Source organism: Apaloderma vittatum, unplaced genomic scaffold (assembly GCF_000703405.1).
Source record: "Apaloderma vittatum isolate BGI_N311 unplaced genomic scaffold, ASM70340v1 scaffold5476, whole genome shotgun sequence".
Classification (NCBI taxonomy): domain Eukaryota; kingdom Metazoa; phylum Chordata; class Aves; order Trogoniformes; family Trogonidae; genus Apaloderma; species Apaloderma vittatum.
Genome location: NW_009721128.1, coordinates 45,932 through 67,251, shown reverse-complemented (window position 1 = coordinate 67,251; position 21,320 = coordinate 45,932). Strand labels below are relative to the sequence as shown.

The window sequence follows — 21,320 nt, the reverse complement described above, 5'->3', positions numbered from 1 at the left end:
CGGTTCCTGCACCGAGAGTGAGAAAAGCACAACCTCAGGCAGCGCTGGCCCTGCGCACAGACACCGGCTCCGGCAGCGGGAGCCCTGCAGAAGGAAACCGGCCCCGTCCCTCGCCCGCCGGGGCCGGGAGCCCCCGGAGCCTCCCACAGGGACCGGCCCCGCTCCGCCTCACGTACATTCTGTGGACATAAGCATTTTTTTAACTTTTTAAAGAACTGGAGGGGTTTGGGGGCTTTTTGTGCTTTTGTTTGTTTGTTTGTTTGTTTGTTTTTCCTGTGATTTTTACGAGCTTCCCCTTGGTTAATTTCCTGCTTCCCCCACCTCAGATAACGCTGGCTCTGTTTTTCCTGGTACTGTAGCACGGGGACTGAAGCAAAATTGAGATTTTAAGTGCTGCGGGAGCGCTCAAGTCCATCCACCTGTTCCAAGTCAGCAGTGCTGCTTCTGTCTTTCTTCTTTTCCCCCCACGTCACTTGTCGGATGTGATGGAACTCATGTTCGCAGAGTGGGAGGACGGGGAGAGGTTTTCATTTGAAGACTCCGATCGCTTTGAAGAAGACTCTCTTTGTTCTTTCATTTCTGAGGCAGAGAGCCTTTGCCAGAACTGGAGAGGATGGAGGAGGCAATCAGCTGGACCCAATTCTCCCACTGTCAAAATGAAAGGTGAGGTCACCCAGTTCTGTCGGGATGCTCTTTGGGCTCGTGGAAGTTGTGGGGCAAGGGGGGGTGATGGGTGAGGAGATCTGCGGGAGGAATGTCAAAGCCGCGAAGAGAAATCGTGTAGAATCGTTGTCAGGATAATTTTTGACTGAAAATTTACCAGCGAAGCTGCCTTTTGGTTGAGTTTTCACCTGCGTGTGCTCTGGAGTATTGTAGTGTTGCTTTTCTAAGTAGATTTTGTGGGCTGGCTCTTGGAACTCTTAGTACACTTTTCTATAAACAGACCACAGGCGTGGCTGGGAATAACTATACATAGGTTCCTACTTGCTGTGACTGAACTACACTAAGGTTTCATAGAGGTTTTTGTAACTGCTATAAAACTACTCACGTAGATGCATATAAGCCATCATTGCACAGAGCAGTCTATTTCCCTTCTCTGTTTCTCTACATTTCTCTTTTTTTCCTAGTAAATTAGCAAACTTTCTTCTGCAGTAGTAGAGCAAGAGAGCTTTAAGACTGTCAAAGAAGTTGGCAAACTGCAGTATGTCTGCTTCGAGAGTTGTTATATTTCCTTTCCTGTGGTAGTAATTTATTTTAATAGCAGACAGGAAAATAGGTAACACTAGCAATTAAAAATTATTTTAAATTATCAGTTAGCTACTCTTTGCTTAATTTTTTTTTAAGTGAAACATAGTTTCTGTTTTTGTCCTGAGACATCCTGACCCTAGAATTCATGTAGTGTTCACACCAAGCAGGGCCAACATAAAGTTAACAGAAATTACATGAATTGTTTCTACTCTTTTACATCCTTTGTTTTCTTTTAGTCCAATGTTGGTACTTTTCTTGTTACTGCTGACCTTTGTGACCACCTCCTACCTCATTAATATCTCCCTATCTGGAACTACAAAATTTCATTCTCTTCTGAATGTTGGCCTTACATAAACAGAGAATGCAATTTATATTGAATCGTGCTCAAATCTGGCTCTGTAATGCCTTGGACAAATGCTCATTTGTCACTGGATTAGGACCAGAAAGTATACTTTGCAATAACTGTAGGCTTTCCAGAACAGCTTAAGCTTTAATTTTTTAAATAAATTTGACAACTATCCCTACTCCCAGGTATGTAACTGCGTGTGTCTACTGACTAGTCAATATTAGAGTTTAGGGTAAGATGGAAACATTAAAAATAAAAAAAAAAGCAACCCAAAACAAGAGAGAGAGAAATACATGAAAACTCGTCCAAGTTGGATAGCTCTCTTGGATCCTGCTGCCAGGACACGTTCTGCTGGTGTAAAGCAGGGGAACAGAGATGTAGAAATGAACATTGGACACAGGGCAAAGCACAGAAGCTTCATGTTTTGCTTTAAGTCTTATTTCATATGTTAAAGTGCTGGAAAGGAGTTGAAGTTTTGAAAACATACTACTGTGGGAATAAAGACATCTCTAGTTTGGCAAGGGTATGTGAAACTGGTTGTACAGATCTACAAGTCAGACTGATGTTTGAAAAGGTGATTGTTTTTGTTCAGCTTTGAGATGCTTTCAGCCAGCTGTTCTCCACTGGTTCAGTGTATGATTGTGTGTTTTTCTGGGTCTTGGCCTAGTTCCTTTAGCTCTCTTGACCAAATTAAAAGCAAGCAGCAATTGGTCTCTCTGCTGACATCCACTTGTTGCATTAAAATGAAAAATCACGCCAGCTGATTGTGCGTATTTGCAATCCTCATTCTCTTTCCTGACATGAGAAACACAACAGCTAACATTATTGTTGTGATAGTTATAATTATTTACACCATACTGAGATATTGCTGTTCCAGGTTCTACAAACCTGCATAGGCAAGGGTTGTATTGCTTGTACTTCATTCATTTTTTTTTGGCTTTAACTGTTGGGAGACTTAATTCCATTGTTCAAAAGTTTTACTTTTAACAAGGGAGACATTCAGAAAGGATACTGTTGCCTCCTTTAAGGCCTTTGCTGGCAATTCCCAGGCTCTGGTCAGAGTTATTTTGAGAAGTATGTGAACATGGATTTGCTGCCTAAATAATTATTTATCATAACCCTTGACAGCTCTACAAAGTCACTTAGGATATTACCAACATAAAGCACTTGCAGCTACTTTGCTCTACAGAGTGTGTTACCAGCGAGCTCGTTTGATGAGGAATCCGTCATCAACTGTGATCTCTGTAGATTTCAGAGCTCTGTACCAGTTTAATTATTTTTAACACCTCTTTTTGATGGTGTTTATGTAGTCAGAAAGAACAGTTTGTATTGAGAATTTGCCGGACTCAGAGGTTGACATTTGCAGTGCGTCTTCTAAAATGTGATCTTTCTGAACTGAGCTCTGTGTTTTTATTTCCACAGTTTACCATTTTGCAGTGGCCTGTGAGGTAGTTGCCTGTGCAAACAGAAAATGGGGTTAGGCAATGAGTTCTTCAGTGTTAAACGCTAAGGGAAAACAAGAGGAACTACATTCTGTTAGCCTTTTCCTCCAGTTTGGAGCTCAGCCTGTGTTTTGGTTTGGAATCAGCCAGACGAGTTATGTAATAGAAAGGATTTCTAGCTTTTTCAATTGTTTTCAGTTTGTCCTTGTGAGCGTCCAGTTCTTCATTAATTAGTTCAAAGAGAATCCCCCTGAGACTGATGGAAACGCTCTTGGCTGGGGAGTCCTCCTCTTAAACAAACACACACACGACAGTTACAGCTTTCTTACTCTTTGCAACTTCCTATTTTCTTCTTGGGTATTTTTAATATCACGATTATGCTTACTGTAAATTTAACAATAAGACTTGGGGTAGCTTGTTGCAATTGTGCACAGTATTCACTGCAGAGAGTCACAGAAAAGTTAAGTTATTCACTTGTTTGTCAGTCACCCCACCAGTTTTCTAGAAAGATGATGGAGACTGGAGAAAAATGTCTTGAATTTTTCTAATATGATCCTTGGGATGGAATACTTTGTAAAATCCAGTGTCTTGACTAGCTGAAAAATAGGTAACTTTGATTTTTCCATAATTTAATTTTTACTATGGTGAAGTCCTCTTATAGACCTTTTATATTACTTTCTAGAACAGAGTTTTCTCCTTGAATATAGAATTGCTAATGTAAAGGAGGAATCCATTGTGTCCACTTTATGGATGCCCTTAGATTTGGAAACTGCTCTCAATCTCCACTGATTCACCTGTGCTGAAATCCTGGAGGAAACTTCAGCAAAGCACATAAATTTTGGCAATACCAAGAGTCCTTTTATAATTTTGAACATTATCTTAGGAATGACTTGTTCTGTCATTGAATTGAATTGATTGCTTGCTTGTTTTACCTTTTTTTTTTTTTTTTGAATGAGGTAATGCTTGTAAGTGATATTTGGCCATTGCCTGTGTACATCATTGATTAGCAGCTTTCTGCTGTGCCAGGCAGAAAGGGGATTCAGTTCCCAAGTTAAGGTGAATGTATGTTTTGAAGAACGATGTCCATCTGGTTCCCCAAGCTGTTTTGTGTCTCGAACTCACTTTTCTTCCCTAGCAAATTCCATTCCCTCAACTTCTTACCCTTCTACCAATGAATGCACCCACTTGCCTTTCTGCGCTTTTCTGGACAGTCTTTTCTTTCCCGGAAACTGTTAGGAGAGCCATTTATGATCTTCTCATTTCCCTTCTCACTTTTTAAAAACAGTTGTGTGTTTTTTGTTGGTAATTGAAATAAATCTAGTGTTTCTACAGATGTTTTGTTATCAATTCTCTTCACATAAGGAGGTCTAAAGAGTAAAGGTTCAAGGTACACTCATCTTTCCAAACCCACTCTGGCTTTGTTTCTTCTTGAATGCTTCTAAGCCCTTTCCCACCCTTGCATTTTCTGAAGCGTAAATGTTTACCAAACACTTAGAAGTTGCCATAAATACTGTAGGATTGCTAAATAGTGTGTTCACAATATTTTTGCTCAGTTTGTATTTACTCGTTCACACCAGCTTCTGCTGGAAGCGTGCTGATGAGTTGTGTTGAAACGCTTTTCAATAGGCAGCTAGTGCGAAAGCTTGATTTTTTTGTTTCCTTTACTGTAAGCTCGAACCATTGTATACTGTACTGTAAAACCCCCTCAGACTTAACTGAGAATTGGTGCAGGCAGTGATCTCTGAGAAAATGTTCTTATTATCCAGCCCCAGACAGTTTATGTTCTTCCAAACTGTTAGAAGTGCCCACAACGTTAAGTTCTGGGCACAGTGCCTCAAAACTGCAAGCTGTAGAGAGGGAATCCTTGGCAGGGAATAGACAGAGCCTGAGGTGAGGATATGATGAGTTCAGAGAGGCAACCTGATCAGTCTGAGCACCAGTAAAACGACAGTGACTGATTTTCATTAACTTGCATAGACCAAGAGTAAATGGCTTAAGGAGCAACACTTCTTCCTCAGGATTGCCAGTAACTGATAAATTAAAGTTAATCCTTGCTCAAGTGGTACTTGTGGAAAGCAGCAGGAGAAGCATGTGGCCTCTTTCAAATTCATACGGTGCTCTTCAGACCCTTGTTCTTTTTGGAGAAGAATGCTGGTGTCATCCAAAGTGTGTCTGCTGCTTGAAGCTGGTGAAGCTGGAAATGAAGACTCTGATTTGCTGCTGTTTTGTTACTATTACTGTGAATTATGAAGTTACAACTGATTTTTTTTTTCTATTTTATTTATGCCTCTGGTATTAAGAGGGAGATTGTGTAATCATCTCATGTTTCTGGGAGGTACAGGTATAATGTATCTTGTTTGTTGCGTTATTTTAATTTAATATGGTGCACGACAAATTAGCTCAGATATATCTGTTATAATATATCCAAGTTCACTCAGAGCATTAAAACCCCAAAACAGGAACTGCTGAGCGCAAGTATTGTATAGCTCCCTAATGAGTTTCTTTATAGAAGAAGCAACAGAATTTTAAACATATAAACGTTGATGGGAAGATATACCACAAATGCTTATGCAGTAAGCAGAGATCAGGTGTCCAAAGAGTAAAGGTGATGTGCAAGTGAAGGCTTAACTGGTAATAGAAAATAGAATTCTCTGTATTTTCTCACCCTAGTAAATTAATTTCACCTGCTTTTTGTACTGTATTCCATAGTGGCTGGTGGTGTTGACTTGCTATAGAGCAGAAGCACAAGTGGAAGTCAAGGAACTTACTGGGTTGTCATACACGGTGCAAAGGGGACAGTGATTCATTAGAGCTGAAGACACTGCAGAGAAGCTCTAGAGACAATAATTTGTCAAGACTGATTGGGATAATTAAGTGCACTGCTTCTGGGGTGCAGATTTCAGAAGCTGTCTGGAAGTTTCTCCTAAACACAAAGGTGGTTTCACAGTACAGTAATACCTCATTTTTTTTGTAAGGCTGGCAAGTTGAATGACTTTCATACATTTGTCTCTTCATTTGCATTTTCCTGTGCTCTTTTGAGATAATTGAATGTGGGTACCCCTCTGTTCAAAAATGAGTACTAGAGAAATCACATAAGGAAGCTGCTAGGAAAAGATGCTGTTTTACTACTGAGATTTTAAATTACCAATCTAGTTTTATCTCTTTTGTGGTCTTCTGGTCTTTTCCTTTATTGAAGCTTCTGTTCCCTGCACAAGAAGTGTTGCACATTCTTTAGCTATTTTAACACCTTGTCTTTCTACTTGGAAATGTCTCATTTTCTCCTGTCTCATCTTTCTACTAGTATTTCTTCCTGGCTTACATGGGTTTTTCTTTTTGTGTTTGTTTTCATAGAATCATAGAATGATTTCAGTTGGAAGGGACCACAAAGATCATCTAGTTCCAACCCCCTGCCATGGGCAGGGACATCTCCCACTAGATCAGGTTGCTCAATGCTCCATCCAGCCTGGCCTTGAACACTTCCAGGGATGGAGCGTCCACAGCCTCCCTGGGCAACCTGTTCCAGTGCTTCATCACCCTCAGGGTAAAGAACTTCTTCCTAATGGCTAGTCTAAACCTACGCTCTTGCAGCTTCCACACATTACCCCTCGTCCTATCACTACAGATCCTTGTAAAAAGTCCCTCCCCAGCCTACTTGTAGGCTCCCTTCAGGTACTGGAAGGCTGCTATAAGGTCTCCCTGGAGCCTAGGCTGAACAAGCCTAGCTCTCCTCATAGGAGAGATGTTCCAGCCCTCTGACCGCCTTGGTAGCCCTCCTCTGGACTCATTCCAACAGCTCCATGTCTTTCTTGTGTTGGGGACTCCAGGTGGGGTCTCAGAAGGGCAGAGCAGAGGGACAGAATCACCTCCCTCGACCTGCTGGTCACACAGCTCTTGATGCATCCCAGGATACAGTTGGCTTTCTGAGTGGCAAGTGCACGCTGTTGACTCAGGTTGATCTTATCATCCACCAACACGCCCAAATCCTTCTCCCCAGGACTGCTTTCAATGCACTCATTGCCCAGCCCGTGTCTGTGCTTGGAATTGCCTTGATCTGAGTGCAGGGTCTTACACTGGGCCATGTTATACTTCGTGAGGTTGGCCTGGGCACACCTCTCAAGTTTGTCAGGGTCCCTCTGGATGGCATCCCTTCCCTCCACTGTGTCGACCACACCACACAACTTTGTGTCGTCAGCAAGCCTGCAGAGGGTGTCCCTGACGAAGATGTTAAATAGTATCAGCCCCAGTACTGATCCCTGAGGGACACCACTCGTCACTGCTCTCCACTTGGACGCTGAGCCACTGACCACAAGTCTTTGAGTGTGATCTTCCAGCTGATTCCTTATCCATCGAGTAGTTCATCCATCAAATCCATGTCTTTCCAGACTGGGATGATGTGCGGGACAGTGTCGAAGGCCTTGCACAAGTCCAGGTAGATGACATCAGGTGCTCTTCCCTTGTCAATTGATTCTGTTATTCCATCATAAAAAGCCACCAGATTTGTCAAGCAGGACTTTTTCTCCTTTTTTTCACTTTGAAGAGATCCCTGTGTTGCTGAATGACCAGAGATCACAGATGCTCTATTTGCATTTCAGGCTGACTGAAGCTGCAGGGGTTATTCTTCTCTGTGACATGTTTACCTCTGGGGTAGCAAGGATAAGATTTGATCCTAGACTCTGGATTGTGCTATCCCTTTGTTTCCTATCCCTTTCTTTACCTTCCTCTTTTTTTCTTTTTCTTTTCTTTTTTTTTTCTTTTTTTTTTCTTTGACCTGTTTTTCATTGCTAAAAAGTGGGGTTTATTTTTATCTATTTATTTTTTACCTGTAGGTAATTAGGTCTATCCTGAGATAAAACAGAAGTGAAGACCAAACATCTCAGGAGTTGACTCGGGCTGCATTTCGGGTTTGAAGCATGTGGTTATTTGGGCAAACGTAATTCTACAATGAGATGCAAATTTGATTGTTGAGCATTTTACTCCGAATAACACAAGTTAAACCAGCTTTTTCTTTTCATGCATAGAAGTACTGCTTATGTCACTTCTTTGAATGCTATCACCAAAAGCTGGTTTCTTTGTTGAATTAATGTATTTGAATATCTGTATGATCTGGTACCGTACATAGGAAGAGCAGACAGGAGAATAGTTCTGTGTCTTGGAACCGCCACAGAGAGCCGTGTGGTTTGAGCTGTGTCCCCTCCGCATCCCTGGAATCGCCCATCAGCAAAGCAGGGGGGAATGAAACTGAAAAAACCCACCTCTTGCAGCTTCTGGAGTGTTCCTGATAAAAGACTGGGAGCAAGAGACCATTTTTCATTTTTTGGTGTGTAATAGATTATAATTCTTGCCCTGAGGAAAACCCTGCAAGGTTTAAAATTAGAGCTTAGTTACTCTGAAGGTGCATCTTCATTTCAGAACCTGCATTTTCTGATTCTGCTTTATGCTGGTGTGCTATAACATGAGTGAATCTTTGTGACTCTTCACTAGACCATTAAAGATTTTTGTACAAGTCACTGAGTTCAGAGTGTGATGGGAAGTTTGAAGAGGCCAAGGCAGGCTTTTCCCTAGATGGAGGCGTTCTTCCTGGCTGCATGAATTGCATTGGGCTGCCATTGTCGGTTCCCTGCCCCTCTTGCTCTGGTTTGGTGTTGCTTCTGGTCCTAATACAGTGGCATGATCTGTATGTCTGAAGAGGCATTGGTTAAATGTGATTTAATATGCCAGTTTACAGCTTTGGAGTTCCAGTTCAGTTTGAGGAACAGCAACAAAGCCATAACATGACCTATATGCAGAAAACCAGCACCTTCTGTACAGTTTAGATTTGTTGTGGCTTTAGTGAGGAATGAAGCGAACTGATCAAACCTAGGAATGGCTGTTTGCAAGAACAGCCAAAGTGAAAACCATTCTCTGTATGAGTTGTGGAAGTAAAACTCACATGTTGATTTGTGGCCAGGCCCTTGTTTTCCTTTCTGAAGTAGTGCATACTCCAGTCAACATGTTTGGCAGCATTTATGGAATAACTGTGGTGAAATTCATTTTAAGCGAGTGTGAATTCAGTGATTTCAGTTACTGTGAAAAGCTGACAGGATTTCAGATGGCTGAAGTGCTGAAATGGATTTATTTATTTTTTTGTAAAGTAACTAAGGAAGTTGCTATTTGTATAGCCTAGTTTATGAGCCTTTGCTTGCTTATGATGTCTGTTTTGGTTTTTTTAACTATTTAAAAATAGTAGCCTGCTAGCTACTGAGTGTAAGAAAGGTGTCCTTACATGTTTTTAAGCTCACATAAAATTGAAGGGAGACTCTTAGTCTAGGGAATAGGAGAGAGCTTTCTTGTCCATATCAAGTTCTTGATAGTCTATGGCTGCTGAGTAACAGAATTTTGACTCGTATTCTGAGGAAAGGATAACACAGTGAGTTAAATGTTAAGAATGAGGAATATGAAGCTGAAAATAAGGAATAGAAAAAAAGAAAAGCGGAGGATGGCAAGGATCATAGGGTAGTCTTTTAAACAAGCAAGCAGAAAACTCCTCCTCCGGCAGTATACCTTTGAAAGAGCAGAAATGGACACCAGTGATTTGAACAGCACCTCTTATGCCCCTTATAAAGCCAGGAGCAGAGACCATCTCCTCTTAATTGTCTCATGTCCTCGTTAAGATACAGTACTTTGTTCTAGCGGGAGGAAGGAAAGTACAGCTTCAAAAGATGTTTTATATACTTTATATAATTTAAGTGCTTGGCTATTTAGAATATCTATAACTAATTCGGAGTTTTCGTTTGTTCTTAGATTTTTAAGTAACATTTTCAAAGAGTCAAAAGTCTTTATTTCTTGAAGTGCAAGAATATCTTTAAGACTTCATTGCTTTTTTTAGACCAACAGCTTTTTTGTGTCACCTATCTAATTGTAAGACCGTAAAACAGTTATAAGAATAATTAAAAATCGTGTCATAGCTAGGAGTTATTTTTTTCAGCTTCATTTTAGTCCACTCTATCTGTATTAATCTCTCTCCTCCCTCCTCCTGTTTTGTGACACCCTTCCAAACCCTCCAGATATAAAATTCAAAGCACATAGATATCAACTAGCTAAAATACTAGGTCTGTTTTTTCAAAGGTTCAAGAGCAGTGATGCATAATAAAAAGTATTTCAAATACTGGTTCTAATTTCAAAATACTGTGTCACACATTTCTGAGTTACCTCCTGTGAAGCTGTGTAATCTTGAGCAATAGATACAGGGTTACCAGCCAGAAGATTCTCATACTTCTCATAATTTGTGTGGGTTTTGATGCATCTTTCTTCTTTGTTTCTTTGCCTGTAGAATAGCAGTGATGTTCTGGCAAGGCTGTGGATAGTTGTGTAGCATTTTTTACAGAAGATATTGAAAGTGTTGTCTTTGAGCGTGTTCCTTGATGGTGCTTTAAATGCTATGGGCAAGGCTTGTGGAAACTCTGCTGTTCATCTGTATTTGCTTCTGTACAGCTGGAAACATACTATCCTTGAAAAGAATGAAGCTCTGTCAGGCTGTGATATAGCTGTTCCTTAAAATTTTCTGGAATTGCGTATTTGGAGAAAAGTGATGCTCTATCCGATTTTAATAAAAGAGTGTTGCTATTATAGATCATTATTAATGTTTCTGAATCGCTGCAACAAAAACCTAAGAAAGGAGAAAATGTCAGTATTTACCAGTATCAGTCAGGAGAAGGTTGAACATGTTTAAGATGTATATAACTGGAAAATTGATGTGTTGATTTTTCTATGTTTACCTAAAATCTCTACTGGTGTGTGATTAGCACTGAAAAAAAATTGAAGTTAAGACATTTGCTTTCCTGAAAAGATTGCAGGAGTAGTATCTTTACAGAAATTCTTAACGCCCTTGTTCAGCTGCTTGCAAGTAGGGGGATCCGAGTGGTGTTTCTTGATGTATCAGTGACTTTTATGCCTTTGTTTTGTGTGCTAGGTTTATTTTTTTGTCTATGAGACATATAGTAGTATTTCAAAACTTCTTTTTCATATGGGATAAGGATTGGCATGTAGGAGAAAGGGAAAGGATAAATGGAGGGAGGAAGAAAAAATTTGTCCTCTGAAGAAATCCTGTCTTTTCGTGGGTGAAAAGCTGGATGCTGGAGTGGAGGAGACTAGACTTGAGGGAATGAAAAAGATGGAGGTCAGACACCAAGAATGATATAGAAGAAGCTGTGCGCATCTTTTACAAAAATATAAACAGGTAGTATGATAAAAAGAAATATTAGGTAGAATTTATCTGCAAGCAATGAGAGTCTTTACAGGAAGGCATCCCGCTGTACTTTCTCCTCCCCGGTTAAGACACTCAGGAGAAGTTGAAGCAGTTGGCAGGTGAACTGCTGGGCCATGAATTCCTCTGTGCAGAGAGATGAAAAATGTGAGCAGATGATCGTCATTCTTTGCCATCCAGAAATACTGGTAAACATGAGTAACTGATTGGTGGAGATCTGAAAATGAAAACACCAATGTTTTAAAATCCGATTAGTATGGTTCTTCTTCCCCTCCCTTCCCCCCAGATAAACTAGTGGAAAGAAATAAATTGCACCTTTTCTGTTCGTTAAGCCTGAGATCTATAAGGATGCTGCTTTAAACATGTCTTCCCAGCCAGAACTAAAGAGAAAGTGGGGTGGCCTTAAAGTGAATGTATTGAAGTTACAATCTGAACTCTTTTTTAGATATATTCATTAAAACAGTGCCTAAATGCAGCCAAGACATTCCTAATGGCATCTTGTCAATGAATATGACAGAACAAGATTCTTCCTCAAAGTCAGAAAAGTTTGGTGAACCTTCTGAATGTCGACTGTTGTATGACCTAACAGAATCTGTCCCTCTTTTGTTTCTGGTCTTTGTAGGGCTGTAGGTTTACTGTTCTCGATATATGTTCAAATTTGCTTGATTTTGTGTATGACAAGTTGTGATTCTCAAGACTTACGTTTTAATCTTTTTCTTTTTAATATCCATATACTGGAATTCTTACCTGGTAAATTTGCATCTCTCTCATCCTGTGGTGCGCCTACCAACATGAATCCTGGTTCATCCATCTTAGTGGCTAATTAAACAGCTTAATGATGGCTTGAATGCCCAAGTTTCCTGCTTTTAGGAAACGCTGATGTAAAAATTAATGGTAAGTATTTGACGTTTAAGCTTCATGGTAGTCCCGCTGGTGGGTAACAGGCCTACAAATGAAATAACAGCTTTTTACAGGAACCTGATACCTGTGTGAAGTCCACAGGGCATCATTTAGTAATTCTCTTGAGCTGTTCACAGTTCCTGCTGTGTATTGCGTGTAATTCCATTTCCTACCTCATATTCAGGTCAGTAAATGCTGAGATGGGAGAAAAAGGGACATGCACCTGTAGATTTGTTTAGCAAAGCTCCAGTTGAAGATACTTGTAGCTTACACCTGCATGTAACTCTCATGCATGGCTTGAAGAGAAGGTGATGTGACTTGGAAAAGTCAGTTGGATTTGAACTGAGATGCCTGCGGAAGTTTTCATTTTCTACTCGATTGCATTTAAAGCAGTAGTGCATGGGCTTAGCTAAGCTGCTTAACATTCTCGAAGTCAGAGAGTTAGTTTTCCCTGGCTAGTTATGAGCAGCAAGTGTTTCAAGACTTCCATGGACCTTTTCAGAAGATGGTTGACTTTGCTTCAGTGTTGTGATGCGGGAGAGATCTTGGGGGATGTTATGCATTTGCCGGAGCACATTCATGTACTGGATTGCGGTTAATCAGCACCTCGCAGTTTTCCAGTGCTGCTTTTGTAATTATTTTTGTGCACTGAAAATGGTAGACATGCTTGTAATTAATTCCTCTTCTGTAAGCGTTCTGTAGCTGCCTGCTTGCTTTATGTCTTCCTCGGTACCCAGTTTTGTTCCGCCCCTTTTGTTCTCTCTGTAGATATTGTGAGGGGAAATGGGAAGAATTTGTTTCTTGTTAGACGAGGAACTTTCTCCAACTATGGGATAAAAGAAATGATCAGGTGGATGCCTTACTTTGAGCCAGAGTAAATGTAATTGCTATGGGGAGGGATTGCTCAAGGTGGGCTGAGGACTTTTTTCGTCATAGGCCACTGGAGATAATTCGAAATTCTGAGCTTTTAAAATAGCTTACATGGGGCAGAAGTTGGAATAGCTGGTGGAAGTGGGCTGTGCTTTCAGGGAACAGGAGCTGTTGGGTGCCTGCACTCTGAATGCACGATCCCGGTTCTGCAGCGTGCGTTCGGCGCGGTGTCACAGGGCGAGGAGTGACCATGCAGGGGAGAGAATGACTTGCCTGAAGCTGATCTGCTTCATCAGCTGTAGAGCTGTTCTGAATGTAGAGCTATTCTGAATGCAAGCTGCCCAATTCGTCATGAAACCTTGGCCAGCACTGGCATGAATACAGTGTTTTGTAGCACTGTCGGTTTTGCTTTACAAAAATCTGCTGTTCATTTTAGGTTTTCTAACAGCTGTTGGTTGCTTACCCAGGCCGCGCTTTTTTTTTTTTTTTTTTAAAGTGAATCCTTTTTTTTGGGAGGAAAATGGAAGACTATTTGGATTAAGAATTTTCTTGTCTGAATTTCCAGAGGAGGTTGTCAAGTTGTGAATGCTGCGTTGCCTGCCTAATGCTGATATTACAGTGTCGGGTTCTCAATCATGTTAGAGTGGGTGAGAATTGAGAAAAGAGCTTACTGACATTTTGCTCTTGAGATGCAGAGCTTAGGAAGAGACAAGTAGATCTCAGCTGGCATAAGGCATCAACATAACATTTTGAATACCCCAGCTTCATCAGCTCAGCCCTGTGCAGAAGATTTTCGCAGTTATTACATAGGAGAAGCAATAGAGTTAAATGGAAAATACACCTTTGCGATCAGGATTTAACTTGTGTTTGGAAAGGTTCTGGCATTTACTCAGGGCAGGTGTTTTCTGCAGGCACGTTGTATGCATTTGCAGCAAAATCTTACGTGAACCGTGAGGCAGAACTTATGTGACTAGGATCTTAGAAGTTCAAGTTTAGTGGTGGAGGAATGTGCTGGTGTTCCTGTCCTCGAGTCATGAAACCAAATCATGGATTTTGTTTTCATCTGGGTTTCCTGCCCTTCTCCATCAAACATCTTTCTGGTTAACAAATATATCTTGTAGCTTTCCACCTTTGCCTTGTCCTGAAGTTCTGAAGACTCGATTTTAGTGTTTGGGTTGGGTTTTGGGCATTTTTGTTTGGTTTTTGTTGTTTGGTTTTTTTTCTGGTTTGTAGTATAGTAAGAGTGTTGTAGCTATGATGTTTTAAGGACAAAAGAAAGACACGTTTGCAAGGAGGGAAGGAAAATCTGTTCTTCATACAGCTCACCTTCGGAGTGCAGAAATAGTTTTCAGACATGCAGCTCTGCTTGCAAGAGGACCTTGGAGGGATAATTACACAGTAAGTTATCTGCTTGGCAATTAAAAGTTACTTGGACATATTGAAACTCTTTAGCCATGTTTGCCAGTGGTGAAAGAAGGAATAACGTGACAGGAGTGGTTATTTTTCTTATTAGCATCTCATGCTGCTCTGAAGAGAGGACTCCTTCAGATGTTTTGCATCCAAAAATGTTCTTGCTGACACAGGAACCTGCAGATGAAGTTAGGAGGGATGGAAGCAAGCAGCTGCTCCAACAAAGCGTATGGAGAAATTTGCCTCCATCTTCATCTACATTGTAGTCTCGTGCCATGAGGAGCCATTTCTTATGTCATTTTCTAACAAGTCCTTGGCCTTTTACTTCCAGCACAGGTCTGCACAGCAGTACTAAGTTCCCCAGATGTCCCCTGGTAATGCCAGTGCTATGTTATGGGGTTAAATTGTAATTTCTCTCTATTGATTAGGTTGTGAGAGGAGTAACAGTATCCATGCTGGCTGCTGTTACAGTAGGATTATGGCAGACACTGATATTTTGTGGGATGTTTCGGACTCATTCCGTGGAAGATTCCAAGCAAAGTTGTGTTTGGATTGTCTGCTGAGGTGATCTGAGAAACTGCTCTGGCAGAGACTTTGAACATGCTCCCGGTGTGTCTTGGGTCCTCATCTGGTGTGGCACTGGGCTGGCAGGTCTGATTCGCATTTGCAGAGAGTGAGGGAAGAAAAAGGAACCATTTCCCCACAAATCTCTAGCAATTCAGGGAAAGTAGGTGCTGCATGTGATAGTGTACCCTCTGCAGGCTAAACTTAGGAACCAGAACTATTGACCTGTGTCTGCCTGCTTGTTTCAACATTGTTTTACCTTTAAAAGGAGGAGCACTGGGAACTAGAGCATCTCAAAGAAAGCCTTTTTGAAGTTAGATTATGACTACTCTATACAGCAGTAGAAGATTTTGCTACTGGTACGAGGCTTTTGCTAACAGGAAGAAACTGGGAAAGTTGAGACGTGGCTGTGGGATTTTTGACATGCTCTTATTGATTTAAACTCTTAGTGGGTTAGGACTCTTGGACCTTATGTATATATCATGCGTCTTCTAACATTGAGTTCTCTGATCAGTTATTGCTTAACCAGTTACTGCTTAACCAGCCTTCTTTTTGTAGGACATTTTTATGCCTCTTGTGGAAGTGTCACCAAGAGTTGGCATAATACTCAAACACTTTATGATTTTAAAGGTGGAACTTCAAAAATAGTGACATAAAGTACTTTCTACCTCAGTCTAATATTGAAAGAGCAGGAGTTGAGCTGAGTATGTGGGATCCCTCCTGTCAGGTGCTCAGATTCTTTAACAACAACTGTTTCAGCATGCAGTCTCTATGCTTGATGTTAGGACAGTGGTGATGCCATTTCTTCACAGGTGAGACAAAGTTAAGTCAGCTGGTTTTGGTTGGTTGGTTTTGGTTTTCTTTGATCTGTATACATGCAGAGAGTGAGTGTAGAAAACTCTCATGGAATGACTTTGTCAGAAATGTTTTGGTTTTTTTTTAATAATTTAGATGACCAGAAGGGGAACCACAAGCCTTAACAGTTTTAAAATTATTGGCACTTGAAAAAAAAAGCAACTCACTCATCCACTCCAAATCCATAATGTGATTTATTATTGTATTCTGGAAATCTACAGGGATTATATGCAAACAAAAACTAGGTGTTGGGTTTTTAAATATATTCTGATGTATTTTAAGGAAATATCTTAATCCTGGAGGCAGAAGTCATGATGTCAGGATATGTTTACACAGTTGGCCAAATAATATACATCTTTCATTTTGAAGGGAAATATAAATACAGTAACTAAAAGATAATTTGAGCCATTAAATATTTTGACATACATGTATGAGCTGTTTGTGATGTGGTTAGGGTTAAGCAATTTTCAGAAATTAAAACTGAGCTGAAATTTGATTCTGTAGTATGCATTTTGCTATGGGGACTGTGGGCGTGAATTGGACACCCTCCTGTGATAAAACAAACCTTTTTGCATGGGATTAAAAAAAAAGCAACCATTCTTAAAAAGATATTGTGATGGTTGTAAGGAAATTTATGTAGTAATAGTTCCTGCAGTTTGTCAGTTAAGCATGAGGTTTCCAATTCTGGACTGTAATCTGCCCATCTGGGATTTGTATTTTTAATGGTTTTTGGTGATGAATCTCATCAGTCTTATCCAGTAAACGCTAATGAAAAAGTTCTGTTGCTTATTCATCTTAACAACTGTTTTGTATATAAAAATGTCATTCTGTGGCTTAGGGCTGATGTAGGCCTGCCCCCAATTCTTTTCACTTTCAACATGGTCTTATGTATCTCTGCATTTGCTACCCTGTGGCATTATTCTCAGTGTAATTTCACTGGTGCAAAATGGTTATGGGATCCAAATAGAGTTGCGTAACTGTAGCTGAGGAAATAAGACGTATAAGAAAATCTTGTTAAACACAGATCCCATTAGGGTTTTAATACTGCTAGTAAGCTTACAGAGGTAATAGCAGTGGAGGAAAAAGAAAACAGCAAACGAGAGAAGCAGACCTGTTCCTAAATTTTAAAAAACATGTTAGTTGATGCTTTCCTTCCTGAGAGTTCTGCACTATTTACGGGCAGTAGTAAGGCTGATGTGCAAATTTAACAGGTGAATTACATGGACAGAAAAATATAGCCAAGTAACACTGAGAGTTATTTTTTGTTTGCTTTATCCTGTGAGCAAATCGGTGCACTAATGATTCGCACTGAATCTTGCTTTGCTCTCTGGAGCATTTTGCTAGTTTGTTGTTCACTTAGTTCTCTGCAGGGCTATGCTTTCAGTTAGAAAAAAGAACAGTATGTGTGTATGAGTGTGTGTGTATGTTCATTCTTGTATAGTGACAATATAATCCTGCCATACAACCCTAGTTGAGAAAGATGTGGTTTTAGAGTTTTTCCTGTGGCTAACTTTGCCTGAATTACTTGATGATAACACTACAGTGCCCTACATCAGTTTAGCTGCACTTGCTAGCCTATTATGTGTATGTTTTAAAAATATGAAAACATAGAGAGAAGACAAAACCAAAGGAGCCCTCACATCAGAATGCTCCCTCCTGTCATCTTTTCTGAGCAAGCTTCATTAACAATCAATCACCAGTAGCATTGGTAGCATCCTTTCTCCATCACTCGATTCCTGTTCTTGTCTTATCTAACCTCCTTGGTCTGTCACCGCATGTGAAAAACTCACCCAGATGAGTTCCACCACAGGCTGCTGTTCTCCATTTGTTGTTGCAGCTGACTTTGTCAATGCTGAGGTGTTTTGCAGGAAATTGGTTTGGAATGGGTAGTGTCTGAGAAACAAACAGGTAAAACTTTATTCTGGCCTGGTACGGCAAGTGTTCAAGTGTGAAGGAGTTGCTTATTTTCTTAAGATTGACGCTGCTCAAATAGTTGAGGAACCAGGACGTGTATCTTCACGTCAGTTGCCTTAATCTGGGAAAGGAAATTAAACTCCTACTTTTTAGCAATACTGTGTTTTGCTGGTTTTTTACAGGGAATATTGTGGGTTTTTTCCCCTCAGTATAAGATGGCATGGAATTATTACTCTGAAGCAGAGGAATACTGACTGAAGATGGCTGGGAGGGAGTCAGTATTTCAATACTGCACTGTGTCTTTTCAGATATTGTGTTCTGCACATGGTCAAGCTAGACCTGGACTGGCTGTGAGGGGTAGCTCCTTGTGTCCCTTCAGCTGTCAGGGTCTGACATTGCAGGGGATTGGTTCCGTCCTGGGGTCCTTGCCCCTTCTCTTGCATCTGAGGCAAGAAAGTTCATTCTTGCTGCCTGTTGATGTCTGCTGGGCTGGGCTGCCGTAAGAGCACCCATGAGCTCCAGTTGTGCAGACGCACTCTGTGATACGTGTTTGTGTCTGTGTGTCCGCTATAAACACCGCTGAGACCAGCTGTGTGATTTGAAAAGATCGCCTACAGCTCAGAGTGATGTTTTTTTTAAGAAAAATGAGTTCCTAATTGTAAGAACCAGAATACAGGCCTGAAAGAGGGCATCTTGAGTGACATTGTTCTTTATTGTCTAATGTGTTTTGTCAGCCTACTCTCGGCATGTGTCTAGCTAATCTTTTTTTTACTACATTATATAGCTTCATAGCTGCTCCAGCAGCTCATTTGTGAGCTTTTACAATGAAATTTTCTTATGGATGTTCTATTTAGTTTGAACTCTTTTATCCCAAATCCTCTCTCCCCAAACTGTGGCCTGTTTTGGCATGGATGTTTGAAGGTTAATACTTCTGTTGTTTTAAGCGCTTGTATGCGTGTATCTCTCACTCCCCCTCTATTTTCTCTATGTTAGCTATTTCAAGGGGTTTTTTATGTGAAGTATTTAGTTTCCTTCTGGAGCTTGGTCGTTGTGGTTCAGTACTTCATATGTTCCAAGTAAAGTCTGCATATGTTCCAAGTCTTAACACGCACAGACTAGAGTAGCTGCAATATCTCTTCTACTGAGGTGGAAAACTTTCACGTCTTTGAAAATGTAGCTATCCTGTTCCTTACTGCATCTTGAAGCTTATATTTAATTACACTCCGTTTGATTTACTTCCAGGATTGTAATCCCAAGATCATTCAACGATGCTCTTAATATTCCACCATTTCCATATATTATGTACCAGTGCATTATAGATGTGCTGTATTTTTTAATAAAGTTGCCTGAAGTTTGGGAATTTGTGTGTGACAGGTGTTAGCGACACATCTCGCAAGTCTGTGCTTGAAAGCTGCAAACCAGCCCAGCGGACCGAAATGTGCCCTTACTGCTTACGTAGGCTGCAAGTGTATTAGTTCAACACTTCTGAAGATATTCCCTCTCTGATGACTTTGTAAGTCTGGGACCTACCCGGGCAACATGTTAATGTGACAGAAGATCGACGGTGGTGACCCATCAATTCAGTTCTGCTCTTAATGGAATGCCTCTCTGAGAAAAGAACTAAAGTTAATGAGCCTTGTGGATGCAGCTTTGAATGAGAAATGCTTCTGGAGGAAGATAAAATATCTTGTTTTCACACTTTTGCAGCATGCTTCTGTTGCATACCACATGTCTTATCCTTAGTTCAGAGGTGAATTTTGTTTATTTTTAAAAGCACATATGTTCCTTTGTATAGAATGTTGATTATACAGTAAAATAGAAGAAGAACCAGTAAAGAAATTCAAATAATGGCCTAAATGCCTTGGACCTAATTTATTTGAAAGGAAGAGTAAATTTTAAATTAAAAAGCTTATGTTTCATTTTGCAATGTGCATGTTGGGAAACTGTTTTTTTAAGTATGTTTAGAGCATTCAGAGCATTCATCTTTTGAGTATTACAGAGTTCAAGACGAGGTGAAGTTTTCTGATGTTGCTTGCAGAGTTTGAGATCTGAAGGAATTTATTTCTCCGGCACATACTTCTTAAAGACATCAACTCTGAGAATAAATTTCTGAAAAAGGAATGAATAAAGGAGAATAAAGTAAACCAGCAGAATTTTAGGAGGAAATTGCGTTGGATTTGTGTCTGATGGAGTTTTGATAGCAGGAGGGTTGCAGGGGTGGCTCCTGTGAGAAGCTTCTAGAAGCTCCCCCAGCTGCAAGTTGGATCCACCTCTGCCCAAGGCTGAGCCAGTTAGTGCCTCTGCAATAATCACATTTAAGAGGGGAAAAATGTGCTGGGCAACTTCTTTTGTTTTAGAGAGGAGGGGGACGTGAGAGCAACAACCATGGGGATACGCAGCTCAATGGGGTAGGTGTGCCGGGACAGAGATTCCAGCACTGTGGCCCACTGAGCCCTGCAGCCCCTGGAGGTTAAGTGTGGAGCAGAATCTTGCCTGCATAGAATGACATGGAAGCACAGAATTGCCCAGATTGGAAAAGACCTTTAATTTCATCAAGTCCAATCATTAACCCAACACTGACAAGTCCTCAACTAAGCTGTATCCCTAAGCACTATGTCTCCAGGACTCTCGAATGCCTCCAGGGACGGTGCTGCCACCGCTGCCCTGGGCAACGTGTTCCAATGCCTGATAACCCTGTCAGTAAAGAAAATATTCCCAATATCCAATCCAAGCCTCCCCTGACACAACTTGAGGCCGTTTCCTCTTGCCCTGTCACTTGTTACTTGGTTGAACAGACCAAGATCCTCACCTCGCTACAACCTCCTTTCAGGTAGTTGTAGAGAGCGATAAGGTCTCCTCTTGGCCTCCTTTTCTCCAGCCCCAACACCCCTAGTTTTCTCAGCTGCTTCTCATAAGACTTACACTTCACCAGCTTTGTTGCCCTTCTCTGGACACACTCCAGCACCTCAGTGTCCTCCCTGGAGTGAGGGGCCCATAGCTGAACACAGCACTCGAGGTGTCGCCTCACCAGTGCTGAGTACAGGGGGACAGTCACTGTCCTGGTCCTGCTGGACGTGCTATTCCTGATACAGCCCTGCAGCCCATGGAGGTTAAGGGTGGAGCAGGATCCCACCTGCAGCCTGTGGAGGGCTTGATGCCAGAGCAGGGGGCTGCCCGAAGAAGGCTGTGACCCTGAGGGAGGTCTGTGCTGGAGCAGTTCAGCATTTTTTGGTTTTAAGGTGTATCAGAGAGAGAATATATCACTATTAACAGGCATTTTACTGATGGGCACTGAACCCAGATAAAATGAGCAGAAATGCTTACAGTGCGTTCTACAGTAACAGTTTTATCTTTCTACGTGGCAAATGCTGTAAAAGGCAATGTAATATTTGCCATTTTTAAAATGAGGTTTGTGAAACAGGTTTTATAACACTCCCCACATGTCTCCTTCACTGGTCAAGGTTGCACTCTGCTTGTTTCCTGTTCTACTGTTCTTCTCACTTTGGTTTTTGATATCAGAAGTGCTTCA

The 21,320-nt window shown here is 41.0% G+C and overlaps 1 protein-coding gene across 1 annotated transcript in view; it reads left to right on the top strand.

Moving 5' to 3' along the window:
* The first annotated feature begins 485 nt into the window (after positions 1 to 485).
* ZSWIM8 (zinc finger, SWIM-type containing 8) overlaps positions 486 to 21,320 on the top strand; it is a 62,270-nt gene continuing 41,435 nt past the window's right edge. Inside the window, 1 exon segment of the mRNA XM_009871240.1 lies at positions 486 to 663. Within this exon segment, the coding sequence (XP_009869542.1) occupies positions 486 to 663 (178 nt within the window).